General features: G+C 36.0%; 1 protein-coding gene across 3 annotated transcripts; it reads right to left on the reverse strand.

The window, feature by feature from the left end:
- Nucleotides 1–250: 250 nt before the first annotated feature.
- Nucleotides 251–20,068, reverse strand: LOC106129499 (PC4 and SFRS1-interacting protein). Of its 3 annotated transcripts, none has more exons than XM_060952695.1 (18): nt 20,021–20,068; nt 19,729–19,890; nt 18,718–18,773; nt 18,327–18,489; nt 17,496–17,600; nt 16,600–16,686; nt 15,660–15,838; nt 13,111–13,255; nt 12,326–12,362; nt 9,305–9,469; nt 8,822–8,923; nt 7,933–8,067; nt 7,198–7,379; nt 5,992–6,118; nt 5,010–5,126; nt 4,415–4,585; nt 3,364–3,758; nt 251–3,053 (listed from the first exon to the last, which is right to left on the reverse strand). In XM_060952695.1, exons 2-18 carry the CDS (start codon nt 19,807–19,809, stop codon nt 2,994–2,996), a joined length of 2,307 nt encoding a protein of 768 aa, XP_060808678.1. In that variant the 5' UTR covers nt 19,810–19,890; nt 20,021–20,068; the 3' UTR covers nt 251–2,993. The 3 variants fall into 3 exon arrangements, with proteins under 3 accessions (XP_060808678.1, XP_060808677.1, XP_060808679.1); XM_060952694.1 differs by having other exon boundaries at nt 20,005–20,066; XM_060952696.1 differs by lacking the exon at nt 20,021–20,068 and having other exon boundaries at nt 15,660–15,835; nt 19,729–19,998.
- Between the last annotated feature and the right edge of the window lie 81 nt (nt 20,069–20,149).

Genomic DNA, 20,149 nt, shown 5'->3' on the forward strand with positions numbered 1-20,149 from the left:
AGCAACCTATTTGAATCATTTCTACTGCGTAACCAAAACAAGCTTACCATCTCAATTTTATCATTAAGCGATTCAGCTGAACCTGGCCTTTCATTCATTTCAAGACAGTTGGCTCTGTCTACCCCGCAATCGATAAAGACGTGATTATATGTATTTATGCATCGAGCAACTTCATTCTTGATACATTACACAAACGAAGGTTTTATTTAGCAGAGTCAGAAGAATAAAAAACTATTTTAGAAATTTCCAGTATCATAGTTTTATTGTAACTATTTACAATGAATTTATAACTAACGCCTATATCTATAATAATAAAAATTTATACTAATGTACTTCAATATCTTAATCTAAAACTGATATAGTGACCACACTTGCACCGAATATTATATGTTTTTAAAACAAACTATGGTAAAATATATAAATATACAGGGTGTCTGGTGAATCGCGCTACATATTTAAGGATAAATCATGAACACGCTTAACTTTATAAAATCAACAAAATACTCAATAGTTTCAAGTATAGAAATAATCAAAATAGTGCTCAAACGCGCATCCAGCGAATCAACTCGCTGCCGGCCCCGCCGCGCTCGAGACTCATCGTTCGAATTGGATCCATCCGCGTGGATTATTGTTTTTGTTGGATATACATATAAATAAAATTGTAATCCCCTATTTTTGTAATTATTTGTCAATCAGACACTGATTGCCCCTTTCAATATGTAACGCGATTTACCAGACACCCTGTATAATGTTGCACTGTGTGTTTGCAAATCCTTGGCCGTACAAGGTTACTTATCTCTTATCGACAACGAGCGACAAAACAATACTTATACACGTATTTTGCATTTGCATGTTGCTCCACATTACTTAATAATTGTAAATATCGAAAATTGGGTCAAGCTAAATTTATATTGAATGCATTCAGCATGGATATATTGGATATTAAACACAAACCAAGTTCGATGTAAATAATGTTTGAGTTTTTCATATTATAGTCACTGTTATGGTACATCAAACTATGGTACAGTCAACCGCATATCAAGTTATCCTAAGCATGGGACTCTATTGCGCAGTAATAGAGGCAATTTTGAAGTGAATTTAGATAGTGTGAATTAGGCCGTTGACTGTATATGTAATTTACACTAAACTTTGAAAATAATTTGATTGTATTAGTTGCACCATCTCTGAAGGAGCCCGCAATGACAAAATGAAAAATGCTCGTAAATAATGACGCTTATTTCTATAGACATATGGATGGCAGTTCTTACTGGTATTGAAATAAAATACACATCTGGTCACAATTTTAGATCCTCCCGTACGATCAAATTTTTCATTTCCAAATGAAACAACCATTTTTCTAATCTTATAATAAAACCTGTTAGATTTTCTTAATTAAGCGCACAGGAGAGTCTGTGTTGAAATATAATTATAACACACAATTTATTTACGAGTCATACAAAATGTGCTTTGTAAGCAACTTACTTCTATCGCCTAGACATTCGGCCGTTGGAAGTCATATACAAAATATATATTATATCAAACTATAATAATGGTCTATTTCTTTAGGTACATAAATCTGGTTAAACAATTTTGATACTTATTTTTGTCGAAAAATGCACATAAAATTAATGAGCCGTTAGAAGAATAAGCAAGATGAAATATAAGATGTCGTACAGAATTAAGGAAAAATAGAATTAATTCTTTCATGAAGCCAAACAGCTGAACCGTGGCCTATAAGTCTTTTCAAGACTGTTGGCTCTGTCTACCCCGTAAGGGATAGACGTTTTTATGTGTATGATAGATGTATAGAGATTAACTTTTGGTAAAACATAGTACCTACACATTTTAAAAACATCAATATTGTTTTCCTTGATATAAGTGTCTAAAGAAATAGACTACAATTTCTATTATCTAACGTGTGATTTTAATAACTTGATTGAACACTGTCACCTCAATCCTGACTTTATACCGGAATTAGTCTTCCCTAGGGATGAGACGACTTATGACCACTGTTTAAAAGTGAGAATGTTAAGTCGGGAAATTTAAAATAAGAGTTGGTATACCTAGTGTAAAAATAGAATACGAATAAAGGCTCTAACACACCAAACGCAGGTCAGAAGCAGCGCAGTTTGAAAGCGGACCAGCGCCAAGTTGTAATACAAGAAACTCTGCGAACTCTTCACATCTAATTGAAACGTGCGCACGCGCTCGTTGTAATCTGCCGCAGTGTGAACACATTGAATTTGTTTCTTGTATTCGAACTTGGTGCGGGCAAGCTTTGAAACTACGCTGTGTTTAGTGTGATCACGCCTTTAGTGTAAACCAAGTTCTCTGCCAAAATTTGAGCAAACTTTGGACTTGAAACATACAAATTTCTATAAAATGGACAAGTCAAATGATATTTCAACCCTTGGTTTCATATCTTACAATAATAATCGGACACATGCTTTTTATTGTGAAACTTTCTTCACATTACATAACTTCATTTTAAAACTCTGACGATGCCTTGACTTTTTTCGACATTCAATTATTTATGCCTGATGGTAAGCGGTTACCACATCTTGGTAACATAAAATGTACGTCACATTATCATCAATACATTGCATTTAAGGCATAAGAAACCTTATACTTAATAGGTGATTCTTGATGTAGTGTTAATCTTAATATATATTTCTTAGAAATCTGTCTGTTTATAGCTAAAAAACTATATACATCTTCAGAACTATTTTCTCTAACTTTTGCACTTGACCATAAATCAATTTACTCATTGAATGTATTTAAAATAACCAAAAGTGGAAAATTATCCCACTAAAATCATTTTTTTTTAATATTTTAACTCTTCAAAGGTTCCTTAATACCTTAAATAACCAAACATGGCGTCTCCCGAAACGGAATCAAAGCATCGTCATTTTTTTTCTTCCTAAAACTAAAATCCTCGCGTCGTGCTGTGTTGGCGGTAAAAAAATAAATCCAATATTCCTTGTTGGCAACACTTAGAATTTGGACTTTCTTTTGGCCGGCGACCTCGGCGGCGGCGCTTCAGTCTTCTTGCTCTGGGGGGGAACGATTATAATTTCTGAAAGTGTTAGGATTTCAAGAAAAAATAAAACGCTGATTAGAAATATTTTAATAGTCGGCCCCTGTGGCGCAGTGGTAGTACGGTTGTCTGTGACACACACATCCCGGGTTCGAATCCCGAGTAGGTCTTGGTATATAAGTATGTTTTATTCAAATATAGTATTCAGTATATCTCGTAACACAAGTCTCGAACTTACTCGAGGCTCACACAAAAACTGTGTAATATGTCTCGTTTATATTTTATATTTATTTACTCCTTCAAGAATAAAAGTTACAAAGTATTACCTCTCTCGATCGCTTCGCTCTCGGCTCCCCAATGTCTTTTTCCTTCTCATCTTTGCTGTCTTCTTTGCTCTCTTCTGTTCCCTTTTCTTTAGACTCTTTTGAATCTTTTGATTCTTTCGATTCTTTTGGCTCTTTCTCTTTAGCATCTTTGTTACTCTTCGTTTCCTTATCTTTACTCTTGCTTTTAACTTCTTCACTCTCTTTCTTGTCCTTATCATCTTCTGTCGTCAATTTCTCTTCCGCATTACCGTCTTTAGGTTTTAAATCTTCTTCAACTTTCTCGCTGTCCGTCTCGGTGACCGCGACTTGCTTCTCTTTTTCTTTGTCAGAGTCGTTCTGTTCCGCTGCACTTTCTAATTCTTTTGTTTGTTCTTCATTGCTATTGGCTTCTGGTTCTGAAAACAAAAATATACCTCTGAAATTATTACAACACCAGGAAAATCTACATTTACATAATAATAATAAACATAAATCTTTTCTCGGAGGGGTAGGCAGAGACTACGTTTATCGACTTGCCACGATCATCATCACTCTATTCATGCAAGCAAGTACATTTTCACATTTAACAGACAATAGTTAACTTTCATATTGCTTATATATTCACGTGTTTATATTTTTATATTTATAAATACCTTTTCAACGAATCAAAAATATATATTACTCTGTCCAAAACCGATTAAAAATTTGACATGTATATCCCAGCGCAAAGTGAAAGGATTCCGGCAATTCCCGTGGAAACTCGAATTAACGTTACTTTATATTTTAAGCGGGCATACTCTAAATATATACTCTAAGCATAAGCTTTGAGCTAACTGCAATTTCAAAAATGTACATCAAGATTATAATTAAAAAAAAATCATACTGTCCGCCCATAATGTTGTGAATCCAAAAGATATGACAATTATTAAGATTAATTAGAAGTATCCTATAATAAGGAATAATAATTTAGAACTTGAATTTAAAAAAATTAACAATTGTGCATGCTGTATACTGTGGCTGATTGGTTTATTATCAAAAGTACAGTAAAGATTATAACTTATAAATTTCTCACCTTTATCGTTGCTAGCCTCTTCAATAGGAGCTGCCTCCGTCTCCATCGGCGTGTCTGTCTGTTCGTCTGCTTTCTGTTTCTCCTTTTCTGATTCTTTCTCTTCTTGATGTTTCCTCTGACGTTTTGAAGCTTTCGACGGTGTACTGTTGTTCACTGGTTTCTTTTGTTTTACTATATAAAAAAAAGATTTTATATTTCGTCTAATTTGATTGTCGTGTGGTTTCTGGCATTTCGGAATAGAATAACTCCATATCTTTCTCATGGTTGTCTTTTCGAGACTATTGGCTCTGTCTATCCCGTAGACAGAGTTAGCAGTCTCGAAATGACACCCAATAGGCCACGTTCCACTTGTTATCTTAATGATAGAATCGAGATTCATATAGTAACAAGTTGCCAGCCCGGCGTCTTAAAGAATCCCAAGTTTATAAGTATATCCCTTAGTCGGCTTTTACGACACCCATGGGAAAGAAATGGAGTGGTCTTATACTTTTATCTATTGGTGCCGGGAACCACACGACATGTTTGTATGTATGTATGTTTGATATTACATATATACATATAATCACGGCTGATATGATCATGACAATTTAAGTACCTGGTGTTTTTTTCTTCTGATTACTATCATCTTCCTTCTCATCAGCCTTCTCTTTCTCCTCGTCGTTGGCCGCGTCTATAGCTGACTTCATGTTGTGCGATGTGGGCATTGACATTTCTACAACAATAAATAAAATAATTCGACGAAGGAACTAAGGGCGTCCTTAATTAAGGACGTCCTGGTAAAGGGTCAGGTCAAAAGTACCCGAAACCGCCGAGCTTGCATGAAGAGAGTTATGAATGTGGATGAAGCAAAGGAAGTATGCAGGGATCGTGGCAAGTGGAAAGAGGTAGTCTCTGCCTACCCCTCCGGGAAAGAGGCGTGATTTTATGTATGCATGTATGTATGTAATTCGACGAACTGTGTGGCGCAGCGGTAGTACGCTTGTCTGTGACACCGGAGGTCCCGGGTTCGAATCTCAGTCAGTGCATTATGAGAAACGATCTTTTTCTAATTGGGTCTTGGACTTGGTTTATCTATGTAAGTATTTATAATAAAATATAGTATCGTTGAGTTAGTATCTCGTAACACAAGTCTCGAACTTACTACGAGGCCAACTCAATCTGTGTAATTTGTCCCTTCCATACATATTTAAGTTACGAACGTGATGATGGTACGATCCGTCGTCGGTGCGGGAATCCGACTCGCGCTTGGCCGGTTTTGATAAATACATACATACATATGGTCACGTCTTTATCCCTTGTGGGGTAGACAGAGCCAACAGTCTTGAAAAGACTGTTCGACCACGTTCAGCTATTTGGCTTAATGATAGAATTGAGATCTAAATAGTGACAGGTTGCTAGCCCATCGCCTAAAAAAAAAGAATCTCAAGTTTGTAAGCCTATCCCTTAGTCGCTTTTTACGACATCCATGGGAAAGAGATGGAGTGGTCCTATTCTTTTTTGTATTGGTGCCGGGAACCACACGGCATTTTGATAAATACTTAAATAGATATACAACATCTTAAGATCTAAGTACACACCTAAAGGCTCGTGGACCATTTCCAGCAACTCGTCAGCACTGAGCTTAGCCGTGGCATTCTTGAACTGTGTCACTCGCTCCGAGAAGAATTCCCAGAACGATAGACCGTCCGGTGTTGTGAACAGCTCCTGTAAGAGAAGAGTGCATAGTTCAGAGATTGAGATAGGTTTTTAGCGACATCTATACGCCACAAGAGTGAGAACACTAAATTAACGACGTAATATCAAAGGAACGGCTATTAGTGCTTTTTTTAGCAATCGCTCTTTTAAAACACTATATTATTGTCAAAGATTTATATTTACATACATACATACATATAATCACGTCTATATTCCTTGCGGGGTAGACAGAGCCAATAGTCTTGATAAGACTGAATGGCCACGTTCAGCTATTTGGCTTAATGATAGAATTGAGATTCAAATAGTGACAGGTTGCTAGCCCATCGCCTAAAAAAGAATCCCAAGTTTGTAAGCCTATCCCTTAGTCAATAATTAATTATTACATAGCTATTTTACATAGCTAAGTACTGTACAAGCACGCTATGCACTTTATACTAATTGAAACGCGTGCGCACGCTGTCGTCGCTGGGCGGAATGAAAATGAAAAATGAGATGAGAAAGATTTTATTTTTCCACCACATACAAATATACAAATTAAATTTATATTGGGAGGTGGACTGGAGCCTAAACTAGGTTAGACCTGTACTTCAGGCCTCCAGGTCACCCGCCAAGCCGCGTCCCCCGCCCCTCGTCACTTCCCCGGCATCGCGTTCCGTTACTCGTATTGGGCGCTAACAACTACCATACCACATTCGAATATATCACTACATAGTATAAAACAAAGTCGCTATTTTAGTCTGTTTGTCTGTATGCTTAAATCTTTAAAATTACGCAACGGATTTTGATGCGGTTTTTTGTAACAGGTAGAGTGATTCAAGAGGAATGTTTTTATTTATAATAACATTCATAATTTTGCACCCGTGCGAAGCCGGGGCGGGTCGCTAGTTACAGATACACAAGAGTTCGCTCACCTTCATATTCTTATACAGGGTGTCGGCCAACTTCCTGATTCTCATCGCCCGTTAACCTTCGTATTCTTATACAGGGTGTCGGCCAACTTCCTGATCCTCATTGCCCGTTACTCGCATTGGGCGCTCACAACTACCATACCTACTCGAATATATACAGATACACAAGAGTTAGCTCACCTTCATATTCTTATACAGGGTGTCGGCCAACTTCCTGATCCTCATCGCCTGCTTGCTGAACTGCAGCGCCGCACTCTCGCTGAGGTCCCAGGAGGGCGTGTTGCCCACGTAGGCGCGCATGCGCTTCACCGTCTCCACGCACGTGGGGTGCTTCAGCAGCATCAGGGGCTTCACGTCCAGCTCTGTAAGTGACGAGCAAGGGATGGTAAGATGTTCAGGTAATCAATAAATCAACTACAATTTTTAAGTGGAGTGGGGTTTAGATGTAGACACGAGATCTAGCAAGTAGCCGGCAGTGGATAGCGAGTTGATTAACTTGGTCGTTGAAGTAGACCAAAGGAGAAAGTTCGGGGCTTATATATGGCTCCCGGGCTGTGAAGGGGAGACAGCAGCGGCACAAAAGGATCTTTTATTTCGAAATCATACTACCAAATTCTACAATTGACACATAGACTATTAGGTCTCATATAATCTGTGCTGTTAAACAACATCTCTTTATCTGACACAAAACATCAATGAATGCGCAATATAGTTGATAAACAACACTCACATTATTGCAAAAAAAGTATAGTAAATTCATGTCTAGATTTTTTTACTCATTTTTCCTAGACAGTAATACACGTCTTTTACACAAATATATTTATTTAAAATAAAACGTGAAAAAAAATCATCCATTTAAGGGTTAAGTTGCCCTCTGAACATAAAGGCTAATTTTAGGAACGAATAGTAACTCACGCAACAACTCGTCCAAAAGCTTCAGACAAAGCTCAGTATCAGCTTTTTCCAGACACAAGCAGGTTTTAATCTTCGCGTCCAACTCTATTAGTTTCATCTCCGTCTTCAGGAACTGAACGCGCGATTTTTTCTCTTCTGAAAATTATTTAATCAACATACATATTACTTTCTTGTTACTGTGTAAATTTCTATAAAATACAAACAAACAAACATATAATCACGTTTAATCTCTCACGGGGTATACAGAGCAAACGTTACCTTGTAACGTTACATTACCACACAGATACGTAAGGAACCATACAAACATATAGTCACTAGTCTATATCCCTTGCGGGGTAGACAATGCCAACAGTTTCGAAAAGACTGAAACGCCACATTCGATTGTATGGCTTAATGATGGAATTGAGATTCAAATGCGTTACTTATTTACTATGATTTGTATTAATTTAAGGCTCATTGTAAGTGAATTTAATTCTTTATGAGTCAATTGAGATCTTTAAACCTAATAGTGACAGGTTGCTAGCCCATCACCTCACACGAGGAATCCCAAGTTTTAGCTTAGGAAACGAAGAACTAATTGCTCTGCCGCAACACAGTTTTTACTAGTGCGGGGAGTAGCCGTCAATATCTGCTGTTACCAAACTTATTGCTTCTCCCCTCAACATTATTCTAGGTCATGTTAAAAACAATAATATTTTTATAAGCTTCTGTTTAGCGTGCATTGTTTGTATACATAGTTAATGTAAGTATTCAATAAGTGCTATTATTACAAGATTGTTTATATCAAAACTTGATAATTAGTTAAGTTATATTTGTAACAGGGGTATGTAAATGTTTTTGGCAATAAATATTTTTTATTTATTTTATTTACATATGTTCCAAATCTTACCAGTTTCTCTCTCCTTGTCCAAAGTGGTCTTCTCTTCATCCGTGAGGTTCAGATCCATCACCAGCTGGGCCAGGACTGACTCCGGTTTTATTTGACCACGTTCTGGGAACAAAACATTTGTATTTATAATAGAATATTGTTAAAGTATCATAGACTCGGACGTGTTCCAATGGTAGATTTTTAAGTATATTACGATTACAGTCTCACAAAGACTGAAAGGCCACATTCAGATGTATTCAATGATAGAATTAAGATGCAAATAGTGACAGGTTGGTAACCCATTTGTGAGTAGTGTAAGTGTGAAGTTTGTGAGTATTTATTTATGTTTGTTGAACCGATTACAATGAAATTCGGTATGTAAGTCGCTAAAGACCCAGAATAACACATAGGCTACTTTTTATCCCGTAGTTTCCGCATGATTAATTATTACGTTACGATAAGGTTTCTACGCGGTCGAAGTCGCCGGCGGCCTCTTCATCTTACCTAATTGTAATTTCAAGGTGACAGCATTGGAAGCCGCCTGCTTATCCCATTGCAGTCTGGCGTTCTCGCTCTTGAAACTGGACGGCCTGGACTGGAACAGCTTCACGCCGATGTATTGACCCGTGGGAAGATAGGCGATTAATATGTTGTCTTTTTCTGCGTCGTCTGTTTTGGAATAAAAAAAATTAACGAGCTTTAATCAATTTGCGGTAAAACAGGTATTGCATACGTACTTACATACATATAGTCACGTCTATATAGCTTGCGGGGTAGACAGAGCCAACAGTCTTGAAAATACCGAAAGGGCACGCAGAACTGTATGCCTTCGTAATGGGATTGAGATTCAAAAAGTGACAGGTCGCTATCCCATTGCCTTCATTAAGAATCCCAAGTTTATAACCGTAATACATACATACATAAAATCACGCATCTTTCCCGGAGGGGTAGGCAGAGACTACCTCTTTCCACTTGCCACGATCTCTGCACACTTCCTTCGTTTCATCCACATTCATAACTCTCTTTATGCAAGCTCGGCGGTTTCGGGTACTTTTGACCTGACCCTTTACCAGGATGTCCTTAATTTGATCAAGATACGTTCGTCTAGGTCTATAACCCTATCCGTTACTTATTCTGTCGTCGACCTACTGGAAGAAATTTCTTTAGAAATAAGTAGTGCCCTTGTACTGAATTTATTTTTAGTCTAAGTTCTATTCTTATTTGTTTTCATTGATGTACATAAATACGTGCATAAAAATAAATTATAAATAAGTGTTGCTTATTTAGCTATATTTAGTAAAAAACCACCAAAGACCGTGCCCATTTCAATTTCGACTAGATAACAAAATAGAATCTAAATATAAGAATAGAATATAATATAAAAAACTGATTTAATAAAAGATATTAAAAAGATAAAATAATTTATTTATAAACATACTCTCAATGACATAGTTTTAATCATTTTAAATTAAACATTTTACTTTCAGTTAAAATAATATGCCGCCTTTCTTATTTGGATGATGCCAACAATAACATTTAATTTCAGTTAATAATTAAATAAATTCCCAAACTTTCTAACCAACAATTTATTTTCGTCCGGATACATTTGCAATATTTTGAAATATACCTCTTTGGAACCGCCGAATTCATCTTTTTCCACCATACTTTTTTTCATATACTCAGCGTATTTAACTTTAAAACCCATATCGTCCAATTCTACAGACATAGCTACAGGTTTAAAACTATCATTATTATTGATATTACGAAACAAATTAAAGAAGTCGTTTCCTTCAGGTATTTTGTACGTATCTTCTGTACTTTTATATTTAATATCATTACATTTTTCGAGCACTTCGAAGCTTTTAACGTCTAAATCTTTGTAAGTCTTTTTCAAGGACGCTATCGAACAAAAAGATTCATTTCGATTTTGCGATAAAGTATCGATTACAGATGATTTATCTGACAAATCTTGATTTTCTTCATCGTTTAAAACGTTTAGCGATCCTAATATGAGACCGCCAATGTTGGCCTTCTTTTTCTTAGTTAATTTATTAATGGAATTGTCGTCAAATATTGGCGGGTATTGGCTGCATGTATTGGCCCAAGGTGTTTGCAAAAATTTATTAGAATATAATATATCATCGCCATTTTCAAATTGGTATGTCGGTTCTGAGAAATCGTACGTAAATTTTGGGTCTGTTCGAGTATTTTCTAGCGGAAAGATTAAATTATCATGGTATGTATTCATATTTTCTTTATTTTGATATGTCGGTAACAAATTTTGGTCATTCGGAGACTTCGTCAAATCTTGTCCAATATTAATACCCGACTTTGTATTGTCTAAATTAAGTGATATTTGTGACAAATGTTTGTCATGGACCGTGGATTCATCATATTTCGTTTGATTTTGAGTTTTCTTAGTGGGAGGAACAAATTTTTTTGACTTCGACATTGAGACTTTCTTCTGTTCAATAATTTTCTTTTTACCAAACTTTGGTACAATTTTAGCTTTATTATGAGTACATTTGAGAGTAGTTTCATTAGTTGAGAATGCATTTTGATCATTTTTGAACACTGTAAATGAATTAAAAGTAAATTTGGCGCAATATTTCTAAACCAATAATCATCACTTATTTTTTATTGAGATTTTTAGCTAATAAAACTATTATTAAGCCACACAGCTAAACGCGGCATATTAGTCTTTTTAAGACTGTTGGCTCTGTCTACCCTGCAAGGGATATAGACGTGACTATTTGTATGTATGTATTGGCTAGGCTAAGGCGATGGGCTAGCAACCTTCTATTTGAATTTCGATCCTTTCACTTAGCGATACAGCTGAACGTGGCCTTTCAGTCTCATCGAAACTGTTGGCTCTACCTACTCCGTAAGGGATAAAGACGTGATTATATGTATGTATGTATGTAATTTAAAAGAAATTCAATCTAACCTTTTAGGACGTTTGGAAATCATAGAAATAAACTAATGCAGAAGATAGTTTCCTTGATAAAGCATACAAACTCGACGGTATTTTTTTAACAGACAAATTATGTCTAACCTACTGCCATTAAAAGTTGGTATTAACACGAAATTACGTCACAGACAAACATACCTTCATATAATATTAACTTACACTTATTGTCTTTCAACATCGAAGTAAAAAATATTACATTAAGTGAATCATTTACCTGAAGATCCCATAGTTTCACTTTGACCATTTTCATTACTGTACGATTTTCTAGAACTCTCTTCTAGAATTTTATAATTTTGATCAAATTGACTAAAAATATCTTGGCTAAATAATTCCGATGCGGATGCTTTCATGAAATCGTCCATTTCTTTTTTAATTGTATTCAGATAAATTTTAATCGTTTTCTAAAAAACGCGCGAAATTGGTAGAGACAATTCAAGATTTCGAAATTAGAACACTTTTTTTATATCTGTAACAAATGGTTGTGCAAAGGCAGTTGCAATATACGGCCGAATTCCGCGCTATTTTTTTTTAGTAATATAATTATTTGTACTCACCTGGTTTATATGGTTCTTTCAAGTCTTCCAATTCTGACTGTAACAAAAAAAAAATATTCTAGTAACTTTTTCTGTATCTATATATTTTTTAAAGAACAATTACACTGACGAAGATTCACAGTCAAAATTATTTAGGAAGCTAAAATTAGGTATTACTAGAGGCCGCCCGCGACTTCGTCCGCATGGAAACCCTATCAATCCCGCGGGAACTCTGGGATAAAAAGTAGCCTATGTGTTATTCTGGGTCTTCAGCTACCTACATACCAAATTTCATGGTAATCGGTTCAGTAGTTTTTGCGTGAAAGAGTAACAAACATCCATACAAACTTTCGCCTTTATAATAGTAGTAGGAAGTAGGATAACTCGATAGTGAATGTAGAGGACCAATAAGAGATAATCATCCGAGGTCAATTGTAGGTACTTTTGTTGTAGAAATTTCCACGGGAACGGGAAAAACGAGAATTTAAGTAAAACGCGGTAGCTAGTTAAAGTGCGCAATTTTTTTATATTATAATTTGAGTGTGTTTGATCTATATCTGCCTTGTGTTAAGCGAGATGAGGCATGAGGTGGTGCACGCAAGCTGAAATATAAATATCTAAATATATAAAGGAGGACACATACATACATATAGTCACGTCTATATCCCTTGCGGGGTAGAGACAACTTGAAGAGACTGAAAGGCTACATTCAGCTGTATGACTAAAAAAATAAAAATATAAAATTGTCTACCACGCAAGGGGCAAAGACGTGACTATTTGTATGTATATAAAAAAAGCAATGTTACCTGCGATACAGTATTATAATGTTTCGTGTTCTTCTCCAAAGGTTTGTCTTTGGCTTCCTTGTTTTCGACCGGGGAAGCCCCTCGACGCTTCTTTGGCGCCGGCGATGGCAGTGTGGCATTCTCTTCTGTCTGTTCGTCTATGTATCTGAAATTCATAAACATATAAATAAAAAAGTGCCGTGTGGTTCCGGGCAACAATACAAAAAAGAATAGGACCACTCCATCTCTTTCCCATGGATGTCGTAAAAGGCGACTAAGGGATAGGCTTACAAACTTGGGATTCTTTTTTTTAGGCGATGGGCTAGCAACCTGTCACTATTTAAATCTCAATTCTATCATTAAGCCAAATAGCTGAACGTGGCCATTCAGTCTTTTCAAGACTGTTGGCTCTGTCTACCCCGCAAGGGATATCGACGTGACCATATGTATGTATGTATATAGCTGAATGTGGCCGAATTTTGTCTACCCCGTAAGGGATATAATCGTCACTATATTTATTTATTTATGTACACAAAATTATATACAGGAGCATTTATTACAGTAATTCTATTACAAAGGTGCTACTTATTTCAAAAGAAATCTCTTCCAGTAGACCCATGAGAGAGATGTATTTTGGAGATTTTGGAGCAGTATGGCGTGTGCATAAATATCGTTTAACATATTTAACTAAAGATACATGCTAATACTATACATATGGTTATAAGCAAATATGTACGGGGCAAATTACACTGAACGAGTTAGCCTTCAAGTAAGTTAGAAATTATGATTGATGATTGATCAATGATACTATACATTTTATAATAAATACTTAAATAGATAAACATCCGAGACCCAGGCCAATCGGAAAAAGTTTTCTCATCATGGCCTGACTGGAATTTGAACCCGAGATTCTTTATGTATTATTAAGTTATCATTCTCTCGGCTTAAGTCCTGGTTGCATCCTCACCACTCTGGAGAGGAGCCCGGGGTATGCCTTTGACCATGGATCCTGGATTGGGTGAGGTCAGGTTTGCAACATTTGCAAGGGAACTTAACCCATAATAATTCATGGTTACACCAATTTTTTGAATATGTAGGTTTCCTCACAATATTTTCCTTCATCTTAAACTTAACATCACGCCTCTTAACCGGTGGGGGTAGGCAGAGACAACATTTTTCCACTTGCCATGATTCCCGCATACTTTTCTTTCATCGTTTTATTGATACTTGTAAAAAATAAACTAATATGATACAGCTGATCGAGGCCTTTCAGTCTTTTCAAAGTTTAGGTTTAGAATAACTTTATTCTCATAAGATTTACATAAAATAAATCACTTACTGAGAAAACAATATTTATATAAGTTCAAGACATTAGGTTCTGACTAACCCATAAGAGATATAAACGTGATTATAAAGTATGTATGTACTCATATTATAAAGTGACATTTTTACAATTCTATTATCAAGCAGATGGCTTGAATTAAACGTGTCCCATATATTTATACCTACTATTGGCTCTGTCTACTCCGTAAGGGACAAGGACATGATAAGAATGTGTAAGTCACAATCGCAAATACAATGTAAATCTTAATCAATGTATTTCGGCAAGTGACTCTTATTATATGGACCATTTTTAATATTGGTGAAAATTCAAAACCAATACTTCTTGTAAATAAAATTGATCCACAATAAAAAATGGACAAAACTATTAAATAACGTTCGCCGCTAACTTACACCGCATGTATAAATAATACAGGTATTATATGCGCATCATCATATTACAATGAACCGTGGTCTCCGAGCGATTCGAAAGATATGTTACGTGTGCATATAATACCTGTGTTATTTATTAATAGTATAATGCAACGCGAAAATTGAAAATATCAGACTCAAATTATAATTATTTTTTTCAATTCTGTTAAATATCTCCTAAGTGTAACAAACACTTGCCTTAAAGCCGCATCAAAATCGGTTCAGCGAAACGCGAGATAATCGCGGACATACATACAATCATACACACATACTAACATACACACACACATTATACGGTTCAAACTGAGAACCACCGTTTTGTTTTACATGTACATACATACATTAATCACGCCCCTTTCCACATGCTACGATGACTTTTTTTTTCTAGGCGATTAAAATATTTAAAGTCAAATATCCAAAAGGATCTTAAGCAAGCCCAGTTGCCAGAATCGACAACCCAAGACCAAATGTCTTGGCGCAGAAAAGTGAGGAGACCCGACCCCACATAACGGGACCAGGGATGGAAGAAGAAGAAGAGTATTATTATTTGACGGCCTCTGTGGCGCAGCGGTAGTACGCTTGTCTGTGTCACCGGAGGTCCCGGGTTCGAATCTCGGTCAGGGCATGATGAGGAAAGAACTTTTTCTGATTGGCCTGGGTCTTGGATGTTTATCTATATAAGTATTTATTATAAAATAAAGTATCGTTGAGTTAGTATCTCGTAACACAAGTCTCGAACTTACTTCGAGGCTAACTCAATCTGTGTAATTTGTCCTGTATATATTTATTTATTCGATTAAAAAGAACTTCAATCTCACCTTTTCGGCCGTATTTTCCTCCCGCTTCTGCTGACAATCTCTTCCTCTTTCCTCTCGACCTCCTTGTCCCCGTCGTCTTCTCTCTCCTCTTTCTTGCCTTTCCCGCGTGGAGTTTTAGGCTCTTTCGCCTTTTGGGCGTCTTTCGACTTGGCGTCCGGCTTGGCCTTTTTGCCTTTCTGCTGAAATTTATCCAAAATCACAAACAATATTTTATTTGAAAAATATACCTTTTTTGCAGGCAATTTTTGAAGTCATTTTACATTTTAATAAATTAAAATTATTTATAAATTATTATTTAAGTCTTTTCAAGACTGTTGGCTTTGTCTACCCCGCAAGGGATATAGACGTGACCATATGTATGTTTGTTATTATTTAAGTATTTGTTACGAACTACCTAAACATTTGGGTTAAATGAGTTAAATGAGGCTAGCGTCCCCTTTAAGGAACAACAAAACGCTCTACAAAACGGACACAGAATCCCTTTAAAGAACAGAACGAAATCCATTTAAAAAATTAGAATATAGACCAAGTTGTAGTATTTTTAAGGTACAATTTCAACTTGCTTACATGTCGGTCTAGCAGAGATACATATATAGCGTGTGTTGCCAGCTGCTGTAGTCACCTGTCCTGTCACTATTTGAATCTCAATTCCATCATTAAGCCAAACAGCTGAACGTGGCCTTACAGACCTTTGACGACTGTCGGCTCTGTCTACCCCGCTAGGGATATAGACGTGATTATATGTATGTATGTTTGTATTCAGAGGTTTGTATGCACAAAACGGTTAAACGCCGCTGATAAGTTTTCACTTCAAAAAAAGAGTAGCATTATTGTAATGAAAAGATAAGTATTCTATCTTAAAGCCTTTGACGACTGTCAGCTCTGTCTACCCCGCAGGGCATATCGACGTGTCACGTTACAAGAAACACATTCAGCTCACCTTATTGCCTTCATCGATCACCAAAGCTCCGTTTTCATCCGAGTCTTCTACAGCGGTTTCATTCTGTACGGTTGTGTTGACTGCGCTCTGCAAAATACGATCAAATCTATTATAATTATATGCACAAATTATACACACAACCCACACATAATCACGTCTTTAACCCTTACGGGATTACGGGTACTCCTAACATCTCCCATTTTCAAGACATTCGAAATTTGGTCTTTGAAAGTTGGACGAGGCCGGCCCTGTCCCACTTTCATTATGGCGTTTAATGAAAGTGGGACAGGGCCGGCCTCGTAGGATATAAATATATCGACGCAAAAGGTATATATAAATATATAGGTGATGAAATGTTCGTCCCCTCGACAAGTTAACATTCACCTTACAATGTCAACTTTGGCTATGGACATTGTTGTTCTTGGATTCTTTCTATTATAACATAATTTACACTTTACTTCAGTCATAGTAAGGAAGGATCCTTTGTCATTTATGTCATTAAGCGATAAACAAATTGTAATGATATAACTTTTCAAAATCTTTTCACAGCATGCAAATTTTCTCATACATAAAATCTTACATGCTGTTGGTCATCCAAATATACATACATACATATCGTCACGTCTATATCCCTTGCGGGGTAGACAGAGCCAACAGTCTTGAAAAGACGGAATGGCCACTTTCAGCTATTTGGCTTAATGATAGAATTGAGAATTCAAATAGTGACAGGTTGCTAGCCTGTCGCCTAAAAGAAGAATCTCAAGTTTATAAGCCTATCCCTTAGTCGCCTTTTACGACATCCATGGGAAAGAGGTGGAGCGGTCCTATTCTTTTTAGTATTGGTGCCGGGAACCACACGGCACATCCAAATATGTTTATAACAAAATGATTCTCACCTCATCAGCTACAGAATCGTTCACCGCCGTGGTGTCAACGGTTTCGTCCGCCGTGTCGTTGGCTGTGTCATTCAGAGATTCGTCTACTGCCCCGTCAGATGGAGTCTGTGTGATAGATATTTTTAATTGTAACTAGGCGCTAACGGATTTTTGGAAATTCCCGCGGGAATTTTCGTTTTGCGCGGGCTAAGCCGCGGGATAGTTTAACCGCTAGATAGTTTATATAACAATTAATATGATGACCCGATCCCTGAGCATAGTGATGGCACAGAAACTGAGGAAACGCGAAGATTTAATTATAATGAGAATTTAACATATCGCACCTCTGGTGCGACACTGTCACTTATGCAAAAATTGCAAAAATGAGTTACATATGTAATAACTCTCTTAATGCTTCCCTTAACTTGGTGCGATAACGTTACTTTTGTAGTACACATAGTTACCGCAGTATAAGCTATTCATCTTGTAAAAATCTTCAAATATGACAATGTTATGGGATGTTAAAGTTTTAAATGCTTCTCTTTTAAATTGTGTTTTTGCTTAAGTGACAGTGTCGGGTGCGATATAGATCTCTACAAAAAAAATGTCTAGTAAATAAGCAGGAGGTATAAAATGTAGGTAGATAAACAATTTATATTTCATAGTAAAGTCCCCCCATTTTCTTATGCCTGTATGCAATCATGCATGTTATCTTCGAAAGTTGTGGCCAGATTTGGTTCCTGTTTGAAATGTAGGAAAAAGGTTTTTCTGAGGAAGGTTTAATATGTATAAATGCTACCGATGCGAAGCCGGGGCTGGTCGCTAGCACGAAATAAAGTAAAGGATACATACCACTACAGGAACGCCGATAACATCCTCCAGAGGTACATTATTAGCGAAGTCATACTCAATTTGTTTGACCCCGTCGTTGAAATCCCTCCTCTTGACCGTTTTGGTGAGAAACTTGTCTTTGTTCTCCGCATAGTCAAATATCATGTTTGGCGGGAGGTTGGCTCTGAAATGCATAGCAATAATTTTAGAAATAATTAGTTTTGGAATTTTTCTTCTACTTCTTTGTTGTTAAGTACCTATTTAATGACTTAAATACAGATCTTTAGATTTTTTTTACATTAGTTGTATTAATTTTTTGCAAAAAGTAAATCAAAAGTTGCTATTCAAATAAATATAGTAAGTCTAAATTTAGTCTAAAAGCTAGGAAGAACTTAAATAACGGAGTACTCACGTTTCACCAGTCCCATAGAAATACACAAAGTATCTCTTTCCGTTCAACTTTTGTACCTGAAATGTAAATGCATTGTGTAGGTACAAATTTAGAGAAAAAATTAGAAACTTTAAGGATAATTTTAATAAAAGGCAAACTGGAGTATCTTCTTTGTACTATGACAGAAATAGGTACTAAAGTTTAGAAAATTATTAAAGTCTGTTTATATATACTTGATTCATAGATAGTGATATTGAAATGAAAAATTAATATTTTTATATTTACTGCTTTGACAAAAGAAAAGGTGCAACTACCGTGTATTTTTCACCAAATTATATGTTTGCAAAATTTCATGAAGTTAGTCATTAGTTCAGTGGTTTTCATGTGAAAAACAAACAAGCAATCATGCTTTAACATAATATATGACATTAGTATGGATTTCAAAGTGGACTTGGGAATATTATATTTGAAACTTACATGACTTACTCTGAAAAACGCCACTTGTTAATAGGTTGTATGCAAAACAATATTTTTGGATACCAAAACATAGTCTGATAGTGTTATCACAAAGCAAAGCAGTAAATACCTACCAATTCCAATTAGGACCGTTTGTAAATAAAGTGTCAGTAGCAATTTATTCTGAGATTTTACATAATATACATACATACATAAAATCACGTCTTTTTCCCGGATGGTAAGGCAGAGACTACATCAAGATTTTATTTGTTTTATATCTACAACATTTAATTTTTCATCATCTAAGATTTATCGTCCCATATCTACGCGTCACTATATAGATGCTACCTATTAGATATGCAATGCATTTGACTTATTTTGCAAATTAAATTAATTTTCTTTTAAAAAGCTAGCAGATGAATGACACAGATGTTTTTTAAGATAATAAACAGTTCTCGTCAGTGGAAAAGCAGCGAAGCGTCTATGAATGAGACTTCCCGCGCTGGATTCCAATTGAGTTGGAATTGCATGTTTTACCCGCGAAATGATTGTAATTTATAGATATTCACTACTTACCCTAGCAGGCCATGCTGGATACCCTTTAACTTTGGCAAAAATGAAGTCGCCAGCCTTATATTCTCTCACTTTTTTGCCCATCTTGACAAAACACCGCTACACACACAAGAACCCAAAGGACAGATTTCAGGAATTATGTCAACTGCGATTACTTCACAGACACTGAAATTGAAGAGAATTCAGACTGTAAATTAAACCGATTTGTACAACAATAGTAAATTAGAGATAATAGCGATTCAATATCAAAAAGTACGGACGCTAAGTTATGAAAATAACCTTAAAAAAATCTCACCGCGGCACCGAATTGACGGAAAGAAATAAACATGGCGTTATTCAAGTGTTGCCATTATAATTATTTTCTACTTAAAACTACCATTTCCAAGTAATGTTTGAATTTTACCGGTTTTTTATCGTAACAAAC

This window comes from Amyelois transitella, chromosome 29 (genome assembly GCF_032362555.1).
Source record: "Amyelois transitella isolate CPQ chromosome 29, ilAmyTran1.1, whole genome shotgun sequence".
Lineage (NCBI taxonomy): Eukaryota > Metazoa > Arthropoda > Insecta > Lepidoptera > Pyralidae > Amyelois > Amyelois transitella.